The sequence below is a fragment of the Saccopteryx bilineata genome, chromosome 3 (assembly GCF_036850765.1).
Source record: "Saccopteryx bilineata isolate mSacBil1 chromosome 3, mSacBil1_pri_phased_curated, whole genome shotgun sequence".
Lineage (NCBI taxonomy): Eukaryota > Metazoa > Chordata > Mammalia > Chiroptera > Emballonuridae > Saccopteryx > Saccopteryx bilineata.
The window spans coordinates 277322248-277337850 of NC_089492.1; the positions used below are offsets into that span (position 1 = coordinate 277322248).

Below are 15603 nucleotides of genomic sequence, written 5' to 3' on the forward strand. Positions count from 1 at the left end.
CCATTCTTATCAGACCCTCCTGATGGCAGGTCTATGAAGTCTCCCCTGGAGGGGACTGTGGGTCCCTGGACTGACCTTGTCCTGATGTGTTTGATCAGCTGTTTCTGGCTCGTGCTGGGGGAACCAGAGCAGGAAGAGCTGGCAGGAGCAGTGTTTGATCAGAGTAGCCAGGGAGCTCCACCCGGCTAGCTGCTCTCAGCCTTCTGCTAATCTCTCCTTGGAGGACAAAGGGGGATGTTCGGACAGACCAGCCCATACGCAACTCGGGGAACAGCCTTGCTGGCAGGGGGGATGGGAAGTTGGGTCTCCCTGTGTGGTCATGAGGGTGAGGAGCCTGCACAGCCCCAGCCGAGCAGCACCTACTGAGCACCTGAGCGCTCTGTCTGGGGCCGTGTATGCGGGGCAGATACAGGTGTCTCTGGACACAGGGACCTGTGATCTGGTAGCACTGGGGACAGGGCAGAAGACAGAAGAGACGCACAGGAGAAAATGGGCTCACTTTCTCTGCCAACGTCCTAGACCCTCTTTTCAGTGAAACCCTGAGTCCTGGGTTACTTCCCAATGAAGAGTGATGGCTCTAGGTCTAGGGCAAGTTATCTTTCAAACCAAACACACCCCGAGTACAAGCGCACGGAGGGTAGGATAAACATGAATACGAAAGCATAAGAGGCAAGGTGGGAAGGCCAGAAGTCATTACACATCCGTGTTCCCGTCTCCCCGGCTCTACTGGAGGTGTTCCCACCTGACACTCGCCTCTGCGCCTTTACTCAGACACGACCCCTTCGCTATGGTGCCACGGGGCCGGGTCCTTCTCCAAGCCCCGCCTATCCCCATTCGCTGTGGTCTGGAACAGAGGCTCTGCGTGGCTAGCGTGCAGCCCAGAAGAAAATCCTGCCTTGGTCTTGGGCACACTGCAGTTCATCCCAGGCCCTCTATCTTAGGCTACCTGAGGCTTCCTCCTTTCCTGTCCTCCTCTGCCTCTTCCTCATGACTCTCGTCAAGTATCTGAAACACGAACAGACATCTTTACAGAGCATCTATATTCAGCTAGGCATTTGATAAACGTTAACTTTCTTTCTCACCATCACAGTTAGGAACAACTTGCCCAAGGTCATTGTCTAGCTGGAGGTGGGGTGGGACGCCCCGGGTCCAGATCTGAGATAACTGGATCACTGGAAGTCACTGGGCCCATTTCCCACCTCCTCCCCATCACACCTGACCCACAGCAGCGCCTCAGCCCTGTGCATGGTCACCTTCATGGCCAGCCCCGCGCATGCTGCAATCCCAGCTGCCTGGACACTCTCAGGATTACTGCTCGAGAAATGGCAACGCCAGCCTCTCTCCAAACACACTGCTTAGGCAGAGGGGCATGCCTTCACAAGGACCTGTGGGCTCTGGACTAGTCTATTCAGGCAGGCGACTCCAGGACTGTCCCAGAGGAAGTTAGCAGAGCCCCCACCCACCCTGCCTTCCCCAGCCCCGGCGCTGCCCGAGTTTAGAGGGCTGCAGGATATGATCCCTCCCTTCCTCACAGGCTGGACTCTCACTGCAGAAATCATGGACAGCCTGTGCGTCTGCCTCGTTTCCTTGTTGCTGCCAGCAACGTGACATTTTCAGCTGTTCACCACAAAAGGTTTCTGCTTATTTTACAGTTATCTGCTCTGCACTTTATGCTTTGGGGGCAGCTGAGATCCGAGAGAGAACGAGAAGTGGTGGGAGTTTATAAGGACCCCTAAGGATTCAGAGATTGGAAGAAGACACACGCAAACATGAGGGGATGAACATTTTCCCCAGTCCAGGAACCGCAGGGAACGGCTCATCTGTCTGTGAAGGGCTTTATTAATAACTACTAAAATTTTCAACACTAAATTAATTAAGCCCAGGCTTTTCGTCTGCACTACAAATCTGTGGGGGGTAAATATGATAATTTCTCTCATTTATAGATGGCAGTTGGAGGAGGGAGCTCAGAAAGGGTCAGTCAGTATTCCATCCAAGGCCATACAGTCAGAAATGGCATAGCTGGGATGTGCCCAGGTCTGACACAAAATGTCTCCAAAACACTGCCTGCCCCACGGGAAAGAGGGCTTTGGAAATGGGGCTCCCCAGGACAAAAGAGCACCCCCCATGCTACTGTGACCTGACAGCACACAATAGCCCCCAGAAAACCAGGCCTTATTCAGCCTGTTTGACAGCTGCCCAGGACCTAAGAGAAAACATCTATATCACAGTCCATTTGAAACTCACAAAGTGCCATGTTTTCCAAAGCACATATTTTATTTGTATAGAATAGTGCAAGGTGAGCACGAATAATGGTTCATAATTCAATTTACACAGCATCACGTGCTGGTTGTCCTGCCCACGGTGGTAGTGGGTGGGGCTGGCCCTGGTGAGGGAAACGGTAACATTTCTGGGATTTGGAAGTGATCTAAATTAAAATAGCCCAGGGGATACATTTTCTCCTCAACAGGGCAACCCCAAAGCACTGGCAGCTTCTCTTTGTTACAGGCAGTCGTAGGTGTAGCAAGTTTCTGAGTTTTGACTGTGCTTCTGAGCTTTTGGCCCAAGTCCTAGCAGCCCCAAGGTTTTCCACGGCAACAAGGCAACGGCTGACTTGCCTTCACATTCCCTTCAGCCCCAAGTCTTTCTTTCACTCCTGTTCTCCTGACCTCCCAGTGTCCCCAGGACACATGGGGCCAGCAGGGCAGGACTGGGCTGCTAAACTCTTCCTTTGGGAGGACTGATTAAAACCCACCAGCTTTTCCCATCGCTGTCCAACTTCCTAGCCCCACTTTAATAGAAGTATTGCTTGTAAGAACCATTCAATGTAAGATGAGCAGTTACTTTCATCCCTTAGTCAATTCACTGATGTCAGGCACATGAGATTTAAAGGCACATCCCTCCCAGCTCATTAACACGTCATCAGCCTGTGATGACATTACCTGGGTGAGAGAGAAACTCTTAGGCCCCACCTCATCTCAATTCTGGGAGTGTTCCTGCTTAGAGCAGGTGCAGAGAACAGGGACCTTGCCACCCCATTCACCCCGTCAGACTTGACATCAGCCGCTATCAGAGCTCTTCCCTGAGGGCCGAGGCTGATGTGTGTCCCATGGTCAGTAGGAGGGGAGAGTCAGAATGCTTCCTCAGAGGCCTGGAATCATGGAGGATTCGCACTGTGGACAGTGGCAGTCCTGGCCTCACCATTTTCCAAATACAAAGCTTCTGAGACAGAAAAGGTGGGCTTTATAAAATAAATGAGTAAACACCTTTGTCTCTGCCCCTTTGTCCCAGGTTCTGCTCATGTACATAAACACCTTCCTATGGCAATCTTTGCTCTTCAATCACCTATGTGCTATCTCACTTACCTGAGCTGAGTAAGCCCTGTTCCATAAGTGACTCCCAGCATTCCCACTGACTTAGGCTCCAGCTTGGAATCTGCCTGCCTTTCCCTCCTCACCAGCTGTTTCATGAGCTCTGGGAGCCCACAGACTCCTTCATAACACCTCAAATTCCCCGGGTCAGCCCAGAGCCCACAGGGCAGCGCCCATGAAAGAAGCAGGTGATGTGGACCGAGACCACGATAACCATGTCTTCGTGGCAGCAAGTCAGTAGGTCTCTTGGGCAGAAGTGGGGAAAAAAGAATAAAATGGCCAAGTAGTGCTAGAAAAGATCTGTCATAAAGTTCACACTTGGCTGTCTCTAGGGAGTAACTGTGCAATCACCGCCAATGCAGTCTCTTACAAAGGTCTACCTAGAGCAAAGGTTAAATTCAGGACAGACCTCTCCTCTGTCCTGAACACAACGAGCACAGGGTTCGTGCCTCCTGGCCAGTGTGCCACGGCAGGAGTCCAACTTCTCTGTTTGCTCCAGCACGGTGACTTGCTTGCTGGTCTGGTGATTCTGAAGAAAGCACGTGTCCTGCCACAATCTGGCCGTCAGAAAGGGTTTCTCGGAACTTAGAAGGATCTGAAACTTGCATTTAAAACATACAGTTTTCTCTATTCAGAAGACTTTGCAAAAAGAAAAATCACTTTCCCCTTCAGGCCCATAGTAAATTATTTGTGACTGGGCTGGAAGACGTTTTGGTGACACTGCAGTTCCCAGCTAGCGCCTGCGGCCCGCCAGGAGCTGCATGTCCATTGCCGGGCTTGTCCGCAAGGCCCTGTGAGCACAGGTCACTCCACTCTGTCAGCGGGTTTCATCTGCTGTCAAGGGAAGAGTGGGCCATCTCGCCACCTGCAGATCAAGAGCTCTCCTGGTCTGCAGCTCACAGGACTGAAATCCTGAAGGAGACAGGGACTGCGCTGGCACAAGCAGTGAGGGCTTCACGTGGGGTCCAAGTCTTAAGGGTTTGAGCACCATCTTCTGGTTGGTTTTTGGCTTTTGAGGCCAACTTGTCTTTGAAAACTTCATTTACTTCAGAATGAAGACCCCTGAGCTGACACGCTCAAGTGATTTGCATATCAAGACGAGGACACGCGCAGTGAGCCTCCACCCCTGCCTTTGCAGCAGCTCGTGGTGGCAGTGAAAGTCCCTGCCACGACCAAGGTCGACCCTTTTTACCTGAGTGCCCGGGGATGGGAACTGTGCTTGGAAAGAAGGGGTGTCTCCTGCCAGCCTGCAGTCTGAGGGCCACCGAGTGAGCAAACTGGGCACTACCCCCTGCAGGGCCAGGCCCTGCGCCGAGGCAGGGAGCCCACCTATGTGTAAACACTGCCCCAGCAGACCTCACCCTCTGGCTGAGGAAAGGAAGGAAGACAAATGCTAGTCACTCCATGCGAACGGCGGGCACTTACATCCATCTAATTGCACTTCGTAATGGGTTCCCCAAACCATTCATTATCAGATTATATGTTAGAAACTGAAGATAAAAAAGCTTTGTGAGATTCAGACCCCAAAGGATCACTGACCGGCAGTAGCAGTGACAGCCTGGAAGAGCTCCAACAGCAGGGAGGTGGACAGGGCCGGGGCGGGGCCAGGCGGGCAGGGCAGGGGGCCCAGCTGGGCGGTCACGGGGCTCCTCCACCTGGCGCTGGGCCCTCAGCTGCCCTACATGTTCTGGAGGGAGGGCTAGGCCCCCAGGTCGGGCAGAAGATGCAGTTGTTGATTAGGGAAGGGGATGAGGGTGATGTGGAAAGGCTGCAGGGACCAGCGTCAGGTACAGAACACCATGAAAAACCCTGGAGAGTGTCTGTGCAGCCGGATGGCCTCATACCGAACGTGTCCAGCAGAAACACTCCAAAGTCTTCGTTTTGGGAAGGGCTGACTGTCCTGACGCTATGGAACTGCACATGTAAACGAGGCCTTCCTGTGTTAACATGCTGCTACCTGTCCTATGACCACCACGGGGTCTTCTGGGTGACCCAAGAAGCTGGAAGGATGAGAAGCGAGGAAGGGGCCATGTGTGCTCAAGGCTGGGGGTCTGGTCTGGTCTGTGAGTGCTTCTCTCATTTTTAAACAACCAGAAGGCACGGACAGCGTCTGTAGCCCACTGTGTGGGCTGATTACCTGCTCCTACCCCACGGCTCTTTCAGACTCTATTTCAGAAGCTATATCCACTTAGGGATGGACAGTGTTGCGGAGGCCACGGCAGGCCTGTGCGGAAGTGGCCCTGCTGCTACTGAGGACAGGTGTGTCAGTGTTGATGACGCAGACACTCTTGGTTCTAGGAGAACAATGACATTTCTTCCGTCTGTTTTCCGAGTGAGACCATTTTGGTCGGTGCTAGGCTAAAACGCTCATCACTTAGGACAGCCAGGGACAGAGGGCAAAGGGCAAGCCGTGGGGCTTGCTCTCCACTGCAAATGCAAGACTCCTTTACTGGAAAAGCAGCCACTCACTTGGCCTCACCACAGATCAGGGTCACAGTACCATCCAGCAGATCCTCCACAGTCACCGCCACAAGCTCAGAACTGGTCTGAGATGTCTGCGAATCTGGCAGCGTCACAAACACCTGTGAGCCAGCAAGCTGAGTCTCCTCCAAAGTGATCACCTGCTCTGCTGAGGCCGCCGGCTCGGGGGTCTGGATCACCTGAAAGGGAAAGACCAGAGGCCGCTCTGGGCAGTGCCCACAGCGAGCTCCCAGAATTTACATGGTTTTTGTCTCATGCTGTAATGATGATATTTATGTTTTCACCTGAGGAGAGCAATTATATGTGCCTAATGGGAAGAGGCAAATCCAACACACCAGCGATGCAAAAGAGGAGGCAGGCAAACAATTTAAATAACTCTGTGAGCTAAATTGCTATAATTTAGCTCAGTATGCCATCTCAGGGCACCCGGGCTCTGTGATTACACACCAGTGAACGCAGGTTCTGTTTCTCACACTGGGTTTTCCCATCTCGAGGATTACGCTGCAGAGGTAAGTGCTGTGTAAAAGGAATGCTACTGAAGGTGCTTAGTTTCATGCTAGAACCATGAAAACTGGAATGTATTACCAGAAGCCTTGAGTTGCCACAAGTGGTATCCTGGGCCCTTGACCAGGCTAAGAGGCTTCCTCAGTGGCTACATGGCTACAGAGCTAATAGCTACAGGAGGAAGAGCAGGTGGACGAAATGTGACTTCTGTCAACTCACCCCTGTGGCTCCCCCAGCTAGCAAGGCCGGCAGCTCTGGGCAGTGCCCACAGCGAGCTACACATACCCCTTGCAGACCTGCAGCTGTTGAAGAGGACCCTCCCATCTCAGGAGCGCCATTCTGTGCCTAAGTACAGTTCCTGCCGTAACCTCAAGTTGGAACAGTGGAGCCTAGGACAGCTTGATGCCCCCTGATATGTTCAAACAGGTACCCTGGCTCTTGAGAACTAGCCAGGAGTGGGGATCAGGGCACTAAACATGAGTTGGCAGAAGAGGGGAAGCCACGTTCAGCCACGTCTCTGTGCTATTGGGAGCGAAGAGACCAACTGTGATGTTCAATCAGAAATCATCTAGGAGAGTAGTTTTCAAACTGTGTTTTCTTTCTTTTTCTTTTAGCAATGGAATCTTTCTTTCCCCTAAGGACAGCCTACCAAGAATCCTAATCGCTGAGACTGCTCTGGCTGACATGGCAGAGAGTGTGCCGGAGGCCATGGAGCACGGTTTATAAATGACTGTTCCAGGAGGCTGGCGGGGACGTGCCTGCATTTCCCTCCAGCCTACCCACCTACTACTGCCCGTACATACACGGGGCTGCTCTCCCTTTCTGCCCGCCTTCTCTGGGGCAACGGGAAGAACAATAAAGACCAGGGACACAGAGAGGGGCTGGAGCAAGCTTAGCCCTGATGCACTAGGATAAGCGGCTTTCTACCTCGGTAAAGGCCAGAGGCCCAACATGTCCGCACGTTAGCTGCGCCTGCCCGGAGCTAGCAGAGTGTTTCAGCTGAAGGTGTTCCCAACAGAGAGCCCACCCGCCCTTCGCCGAGGTTTCCCGCAACCCTCAGCACAGCCCAGTGCTTCACAGGAGGCGGGCGTGTGTGTGAACAGGGAGAGAAGCCAAGGCAGTTCCGCTTCTGGAAATTCTTGCTCTGCGTTCCCACTACTTAGGGGCCACCTCACATGTGGCCACCAGAACACTAGGGTTTTCTGTCCTGTTTGCTAAGAGGCCCAGCGAGCCTCTTACAGGTCCTCTTGGTGATGACTGTACTGCTTACAGAACCCTCTGGGAGCCCCGTGAGAAAGGCTGGGTGTTGAGAGAGACCCCTCCAGAGAAGCCTCGGGAACCCCACGTGAGCACCCTCTGACGGCCCCAGTCACCTGCACCATCTGCGAGGCTGCCACTTGGGTTTCACTGCCCGCCACCTTTGGGTGATCGGATTCCAGGTGACCCTCCAGTTGGGTCTGGGAGGTGAAGAGCTCCCCACAGAGCTCACAGGGGAAGGTGCTCTCCGACTGCTTGAAGTGCTCCGTGGTGACGTGGTGCTGCAGGGCCCCCGGGAAGCGGAAGGTGGCCGCACAGTACAAGCACCTGAACGGCTGGGACCCTGGAGCAGGGAGACAGAGGGATGAGCTGGGGGTGAAAAGCTAAGGGAAACAAGACCAGGGAGTGGGGAGTGGGGAGTGGGGAGAGGGGAGAGGGGAGAGGGGAGAGGAAGGAACAACGAGGAACACGGCTCCAAGGCAGATCCACGTTCTGTGGGTCCTGAAACTTCTGACGCCATAGCTCAATCCACCTCTGCTGACGCCCGTTATTCACTCAGCTGCAGATAATGATGCCGATGACACTATACTTCATCAATTCTAGAAAGCACATTCCACACCTCTGAAATGGATTCAATGGCATCTTAGAACTGCTATGGGCTGGTGGCAGTTGGACCTGTCATCGCCCTGCTTGCAGAACACCGAACCTGACGAAGTCCAAAGTCCAGCGGCATCAAGACCTGCAGAGTGTGTGTCAGTGCTTGGCAGAAAATCCCTAAGACAGGAGTGGTACACGCCTTTAACTGAAAGGGACCCAAAGGTTCAGGAGATGAGATGAATACCTGGACATCCCCAAAGCAGGATCAGAAGTACACCAGTTTCACCTGGTGCTGAACAGACCGAGCCTGGCTCACTACGTGCTCTCCCAGTGCTCTCAATGGCAGCGTTTCCACTGCGTGGAGTGACAGGCTCGTCGACAATCTGAGCTGAAAGCTACTCTGAGAACCTGGATTCTCACCTTATTTCTCCTGTCTTCCTTTTTATGTATGCACACAAGAGTGCATAAAAATCTATGTCGATTAAGTCCAAAACAGCACATAGAATAACCTATGAATTCTAAATGACAGGAAACATAGTTTAATTGGCAGCTGTCTTTCTTTCTTAATGGTTCTTTAAAAAGGTTGCATCTTGCCTGATCAGGTGGTGGCGCAGTGGATAGAGCGTTGGACTGGGACGCAGAGGACCCAGGTTCAAGACCCCGAGGTTGCCAGCTTGAGTGCGGGCACACCTGGCTTGAGCAAAAGCTCACCAGCTTGAGCCCAAGGTCACTGGCTTGAGCAAGGGATCACTCAGTCTGCTGAAGCCCCTACCCCCTTACCCCCTGGTCAAGGCACATATGAGAAAGAGATCAATGAACTAAGGTGCTGCAACAAAGAAATTAATACTTCTCATCTTCCTTCCCGTCTGTCCCTATCTGCCTCTCTCTCTGTCTCTTTCACAAAAAAAAGGTACATTTTATAACTGGCATTTTGGATTTGATGAGCTATAGCATTAACAATGATAATCACAGGAAATGCTCACTGGTGCCAGGCCCCGTGTGTTTTCTGTCTATAACATGCTCAATTCTTAGTCACCTGATGAGACAGGTCTGCCGCTGTCTTGTTTTACAGATGAGGAGTGAGGCACAGTCAGGGAAGCGACTCGGCCTGGGTTGCACGGCCGTGGACAGTGGAAAGGAGGCTCACCGCTGGGCTGTGCAGCTCAGCACCACCCCCAGGGCACTCACCTGAGTGCTGGCACTTGACGTGAACCTGCAGCAAAGCTGGTGTGGGGAAGAGCTCCTTACACTGGTCACACTCATGGAACTTCATATCTGTGAACACACGAGGGAAGAAGTGGCAGGGAAGAACCAAAGGATGGCTCTCTCAGGCTGGACAGCACAGGGCTGGGGGCGGGGTGCCAGTAACACCTAGCAAGCAGCTACCGAGTGCCAGGAACCTGACCCCTACGATGTATGGGTGCACTCACTCCAGTGGTAAAGACTCGGGGTCTGGATCTCGATGCCTGGATGAACAGGGGTGTTGTGAGGGTTAAATGACAAAACACACGTGCAGTGCCCAGCATAGAGCCTTGCACATAGGAAATGCTTCATAACTGCTGGTTGTTGTGATTATCCCCAAATTCACCTGCAAGGTAGGTATTACTAATAGCCATCCTGAAGAGAAGGAAACAGGCTCAGAAAAGAGAAGTCACTTGCCAAGGTCATGCAGCTGATCAGTGCTACAGTCAGGATTTGCACCCAGGCCTGTCTGCCACCAAAGCTGATCCCTTGCAATGTGCTGTGACTGTCACTCAGGGACTGGTAGGAGCTTACACTGCCCTGGGGCTCTGGGTTTGAGAACCACTGCCCCTCAAGCTACTGTTACTGGGGTACCAGAGAACACCCTCCGGGCATACTGGGGCAGAACGAAGATGACTGCCACAGAACACCACACTCCAGCACAGGACCTGGGGCAGAACCAGGACGCCGTGTTCCCGCTCACCAGCTCACACTCCGTCTCTGGCACCAGCTCACCTGCATGCTCTGTTTTGATGTGCTTCTTGTGTTCAATGGTGTTGGGAAAGGTTTTGTCACACGAGCTGCACTGGAGTGACGAGAACTTAGAAGATCGATGGTTCTGAGCAGCAAACACATCAGGGTGGTGGGTCCGATTGTGGTACCACAAACCAGATAATTGCTGTAAGGAATTTGGCAAGTGTTAGGTGTTAGAATGTCCTAGCAAGCTGGAGAGCTCATAAAGCCCTCAAGTGAGAGAGAAAAACGTTCTCAGGTAAGCGCATGGATCTAGAGTCACACTCTTACCTATCACATCGAGTGCTGACATGGCAGAGGCTAGTGTTTGTGGGAACAAGGCACGGGGTATTTCCTGAGAGGCCACTACGGGACAGGGCTCAGCTGAGAAACTCACTCCCCACCACAGCCTGTGAGGGAGGGGCTGGACTCTTCCCGTGAGGCGAGGCTGAGGCACAGCGGGTTAAGGACTTACCTTGGGCCACAGGTTAGTAAATAGCAGGAGCGGGATCCAAACCCTGGCACCTGTTCTTCACCACCAAACTGCATCTCACAGCTGCCCGACAGTCCTTCCCCGGGCTCAGGGCAGCACTGGACACTCTCCCTACCATCCCATGGCTTCCTAGAGCCCAAGCCCAGGCCTCACTCAGCTCTGTAACTCTAAGGTCACAGCACATGGCTGGATGCAAAGCAAACTCTGTTTTGGTTGAAATCAGCTGCCGTGCTTCTCTCCGTAACCCAGATCTTACGGATGCCAGCAAGGACGCTTCTTCTCTGTGGTCTTTGAGTATCTCGCAGATGTGAGTTCTTTTAGTTCTATGTGGGGTTTCGCTTTAATTACATACCAAATTGTAAAGTAAAAAAGCAGAGCCCTTCCCTGGGAGTTAAAAAAAAAATAATTGTGCTAAACAAGATCATTCTAGGCAGTGTTACACACCCTACTGCCACTCTCATGTCCCTTGACACATGGGGCAATAGGTTCTAAAGAATGTGAGCACCCAGGGGAAGCAGCATTCAGTTCAGAAGGGCGAGAACCTCGCTCCAATTAGAGCTCCCCAGGGCGTTGCTCTGACCAGACACCTGAGAGAATTATTACAAGCTGCGTCTTTATGAAAACCAGCCGAATCATCATATCTGGAGACAAGATATGCCCCATAAGCCAAAATAGGAATCAAGGAGACCAAAGGGAGAGTAGTTCAGGGACGGGAAGAGCTCCCGGGGGAAGCTGAGGTCACCTGGTAAGCCTTGTTGCAGATCCCGCAGCTGAAGGGCTTCCCTCCCACGTGGGTCACCATGTGCCGCTCCAGCATGGAAGGGGCGCTGAAGATCTTCCCACACGTGGGGCACGGGTGGTACTCCTTGGAGTGCACCTCGTGGATGTGCTTGCGGTGATCCTGCAGAGTGGGGAAGCTCATCCTGCATTTCTTGCAGTCATAGGGGTCTTCTATGTCTGGTTCCATGAGGGACAGCCACGAGAGGAAGGCGCAGAGAAAAAAACACCACAGGCAGCAGTGAGGTGTGGGCGGTTATACACAGCTCCAGACACAGGGCTGTTTCTAGAGGTCATGCAAGGTCACAGAGTGCAAGGACCAGAAGTCAGTATAGCAACCACCTGACTATCCCCTACTTCCCCTGGGAGATGGATTCCTCTGAGGCTCGTGGATTAACCACCTCTGTCTGCAGCATTGAGCAGTTCACCTCAATTTCTCAGTTTTCTTCTTATTAAATTCCATTTTCCTGCTGTCCAGGGTGTGAGGTTCTTGCTCTTCCCCTGCTTGCGGTGGGCATTCCTGTTTTCTAATTCTCTACAGAGTCCCACACCCTCCCAGAGCTTTGCCATTTCCTCGGCTGTCAGTCATATGAACGACGGGGGGAATACTGCCTTGCTCCTCACTTGAGACTCAATGATAAAAACACTTTCATAGGTAATGTTTAACGGGTGCCACGTGGCATCAGGCATGTTCTCAGTGCCTTTCACACTAACCCTTCCAATAACCCTGCGAGGAGCTCCTCTTATCAATCCTATTTTATAGATGAGGAAAGTCAAGGCTTCGAGAGTGCCCAGTGGCACAAGCAGGAAATGGCTGAAGTAGGTGACAATCCCAGCTTGCGTTCCCAAGGCCATGCTCTGAGCTACACGCTTAATTGGCATGCCAGCGCTGCCGCGGGAGCTTGGCAGTCAGAACTAGCGGGTGAAGAATGCACCTGCCACCCCTATGGCAGAAACGTCAGTCTTTTTCTGAAAACAACAGAAAGCAAAATGTTTTAATAATAAAATCCTTTGTCCACAAGAAAGGTGTAGCCCCCAGCACATCTGTGTGCACTGATCCAGATTAATTCATGAATTCTGACACATAGCAGCACTCGGTATCACTAACAAGTTTCCCTGTGGACACGAGCTCTCGAAATCCGGGTTTTACATTATCTTTTAAGACACTTTGAAGCACTTCTCCATAGCAATGGTGTGGTCCTATGAAACAGGTAGGGAACAAAGCGAGGGACCTGGATGCCGAGCCCGCTGCCAATGACATCCTCTGCTGCACGGCTCAAGATTTAGGTCCTCTCCACTTCCACTGTGAAAATGGGTGCCTGCCCCCGCCCAACTCCCATGTAATGCTACCAGGAAAGGAGACTAAAGCAGAAGATCATTTAAAGATGTTGAGAGGACATCAAAATCGTGGCGCTGGACCCAAGCCAGGCTCGCTCACTGCAAGTCCACTGCCACTGGGTATTCTGGACAGTCTGGTAAACTCTTTGTGGGAGGGGGCACCTCCTACTCCCCCCGCACTGCCCACATCCACAGCCACATGCCGGGCACACAGAAGCTTTGGCTGAGCCGTCTGCTGGCTGGCTGGCTGGCTGGCGACAGACTCGAGTGTGTGGTGTGAAGCATGGGTCTGGGAGGCGCTGTCTGCGGACAGCTAGAAGCTGGTGTGTGGGAACAGGGGCAGGGATGGGGGCAGGGACGGAGGGTATGTAGGGTGCATGGCACCCAGAAACACCGGCATTGGTGGGGACAAACAGCACTCGAGAGGGTTGCTCTCATCACCAATAATACTTCTGGCACTTACTGAGCGTTGTTTGTGTGCCAGGAATAGAGCTTCACACTTTACATGTGATCGCTCACTGCATTCTCACAATTTAAGGCGCTAGTATGATTATTTTCTTTAATGTACAGAAGGGACCCAAGAAACTTAGAAAGGTAAAGAGATTTGTTTATGGTCTCAAAAAGTAAATGGCAGGGTCCAGATTCAAGTGCAGGCCCGTGTGATTTCAGGGACCCCCTGTGAGCTGTGCTGACTGCACCCCTTGCGAGAGCAGCTATGCACGATGTGGCCGCCAAGCGCCTCACAGCGACTTCCTGATGCTGTAGTGGCATCACTTCCTCCCCCTGTGTGTGTTTAATACACGTGTGGTTTTGTCTGTATCAGCTCTAGCAGAAGGGGAGAAAGATGGGCAGACCTCACTAACTGAGTGAATACAATGGCATTTGAGAGAGAAGGTTGGCAGAAGGCTTTAAAGGGAGCATGGCCAGGGACCACTTATGAAGGTAAATGTGAACTCAAAGTGTCCGGGTTGCTCCCAGGGGGCAAGGCGGGCAGGACTCTGAGACGAGAGTGGGGAGGGATGGGGTAGAAAGCAGCATTCCGTGGACTAACGCGAACAGCCCGCTGCTCTGCGCGCCTGTCTATGACAGGGGCTCCCTCCTTCAAACACAATTAGTTTCTGTCGGCCACACAGGCTGGGAGGGCTGAACAGGAAGACAGGGAGACAGCCCGCACAGAGAAACAGGTGTCACTCAGTGACACGTTAAAATGGGATTCCTCCTGTAACAGAAATGAAGGACTCTGGGTTTTACAGGAGAACAGGGGAAAGGAAGGCACTGAATGGGGCCCAGCTCTGGTACAGTGACAATTCTGTTACGATTGTCATATCCCTTCTCAGGGCCAGGTCTGTGCTGAATGCCCGACAGCCACAGTCTCGGTACATACTGTGAAAGGTGTGCAGATGGATGGAGAGGCCATTGGCTTGCCGGAAGCCCTTGCCACAGTCCCTGCAGACATACGGCTTGTCACCCGTGTGGGTCCTCACGTGGCGGGACAGCTCGATGGACTGGGCAAACACAGCATCACAGTACTGGCACGCATACATTTTTCCTGGAAATACACATGAGTTTGTTAGAGCCAGCACTAAACACTTGACATTTCTGAAAAGAAATCACATTCTAAGGCATGTGTTGGGAAAACATAATCTGGGAGAGGACAGTACAGCATCAGGCCACTGCAGTACACCAGGTGAGAGGTCTGAGCCATCCACAGCTGATTAAACAGAGCGGTGTCAGCGTGGCTCCCTCCCCTGAGGAATAAGGACAGAGTTCTTCACACAAGATTACCCATCTTTTAACCAGGCCCCACAAGTACGAAGAGCTCATTCTACACCCAGGAAACAGATGCATCATTGTGCCCAGACACACGCAAGTCTGGATCCCTTGAAATATTTTCAGTACAGAATGCAACAGCACATAGAGGTGAGAGGCATGAACTCAGAGAAGAATCAAAGCCTTCTCCCAACGATGTGCTATAGTTATTCACTTGCTTTCTCTATTTTTTCATTCACAATATAATGACAGCCAAAGACTTTTAGAAAATACAAGAGCAAGTCTGGAGAACTAGCATTTATTAAAAATGCTAGACCAACTGTACCTCTACCCTCCCTTAGGGGCCAATAGAGAAGAAGGGAAATTGGTGGTAGGGGTCCAGACCCCCCAAATCCTCCTTTTCATTTTTACATCCTCATTTTCATTTTTACACACTGGGCTTTGAAATAAGAGTCTACTGAAAAAAAGGAATTTATCTTAAGCCGAGCGTTCAATGTATTGAGAAGCCCCAGACCCAGCCCTTGGCCTTCTGCTCTGCCTTCCCTTTTTAAGTGACCTTGTCTCAGAGCCTCGGACCCCACCTGTGTGCGGACAGCTCTCACACTTCTGCAGCTCCCAGCCTTCCCCAGAACCCCAGTGCCAAATCCAAATGCCCATCACTCTCCTTCTCTCCCTGGAGGTCTGACAGGTATCTCACAGTCATGATAGCCGAACAGAGCTCCCGGTTCTCTACCACCCCCAGCTCCCAAGTCCCCCCACTGTAGTACATGGCAGCATCACTTACTCAGTGGCTCCTGCCCAAATTCTACAGCCATCCCTACTTCCTCTCCTTCCCTCACACATCTCATTCAATCCATCACTAGTCCTGACTTCCACTTTCAGTAATACATTCCCAAACCTAGAACTATTACAACCCCCCTCCCAACACAACCCTAGAGGACAACTCCATCTCCTCTACACTGGACTACAACAATGCCTCCTGCCTCTCTGTTAATACTATACTCTTCCCCTCTTATAATTTATTGTCCAGCATCACCTTTAAAA

General features: G+C 52.1%; 1 protein-coding gene across 5 annotated transcripts in view; it reads right to left on the reverse strand.

The window, feature by feature from the left end:
* Positions 1-2568: 2568 nt before the first annotated feature.
* The window catches only part of ZBTB40 (zinc finger and BTB domain containing 40), a 65868-nt gene continuing 52833 nt past the window's right edge, over positions 2569-15603 (reverse strand). For all 5 annotated transcript variants that reach the window (XM_066270157.1, XM_066270158.1, XM_066270154.1 and 2 more), the window contains 6 exons: positions 14174-14338; positions 11417-11631; positions 10185-10347; positions 9396-9482; positions 7727-7953; positions 2569-6028 (listed from right to left, as the gene is read on the reverse strand). In XM_066270157.1, the coding sequence (XP_066126254.1) occupies positions 5834-6028; positions 7727-7953; positions 9396-9482; positions 10185-10347; positions 11417-11631; positions 14174-14338 (1052 nt within the window). In that variant the 3' untranslated portion in view covers positions 2569-5833. The remainder of the gene's footprint in view (positions 6029-7726; positions 7954-9395; positions 9483-10184; positions 10348-11416; positions 11632-14173; positions 14339-15603) is intronic.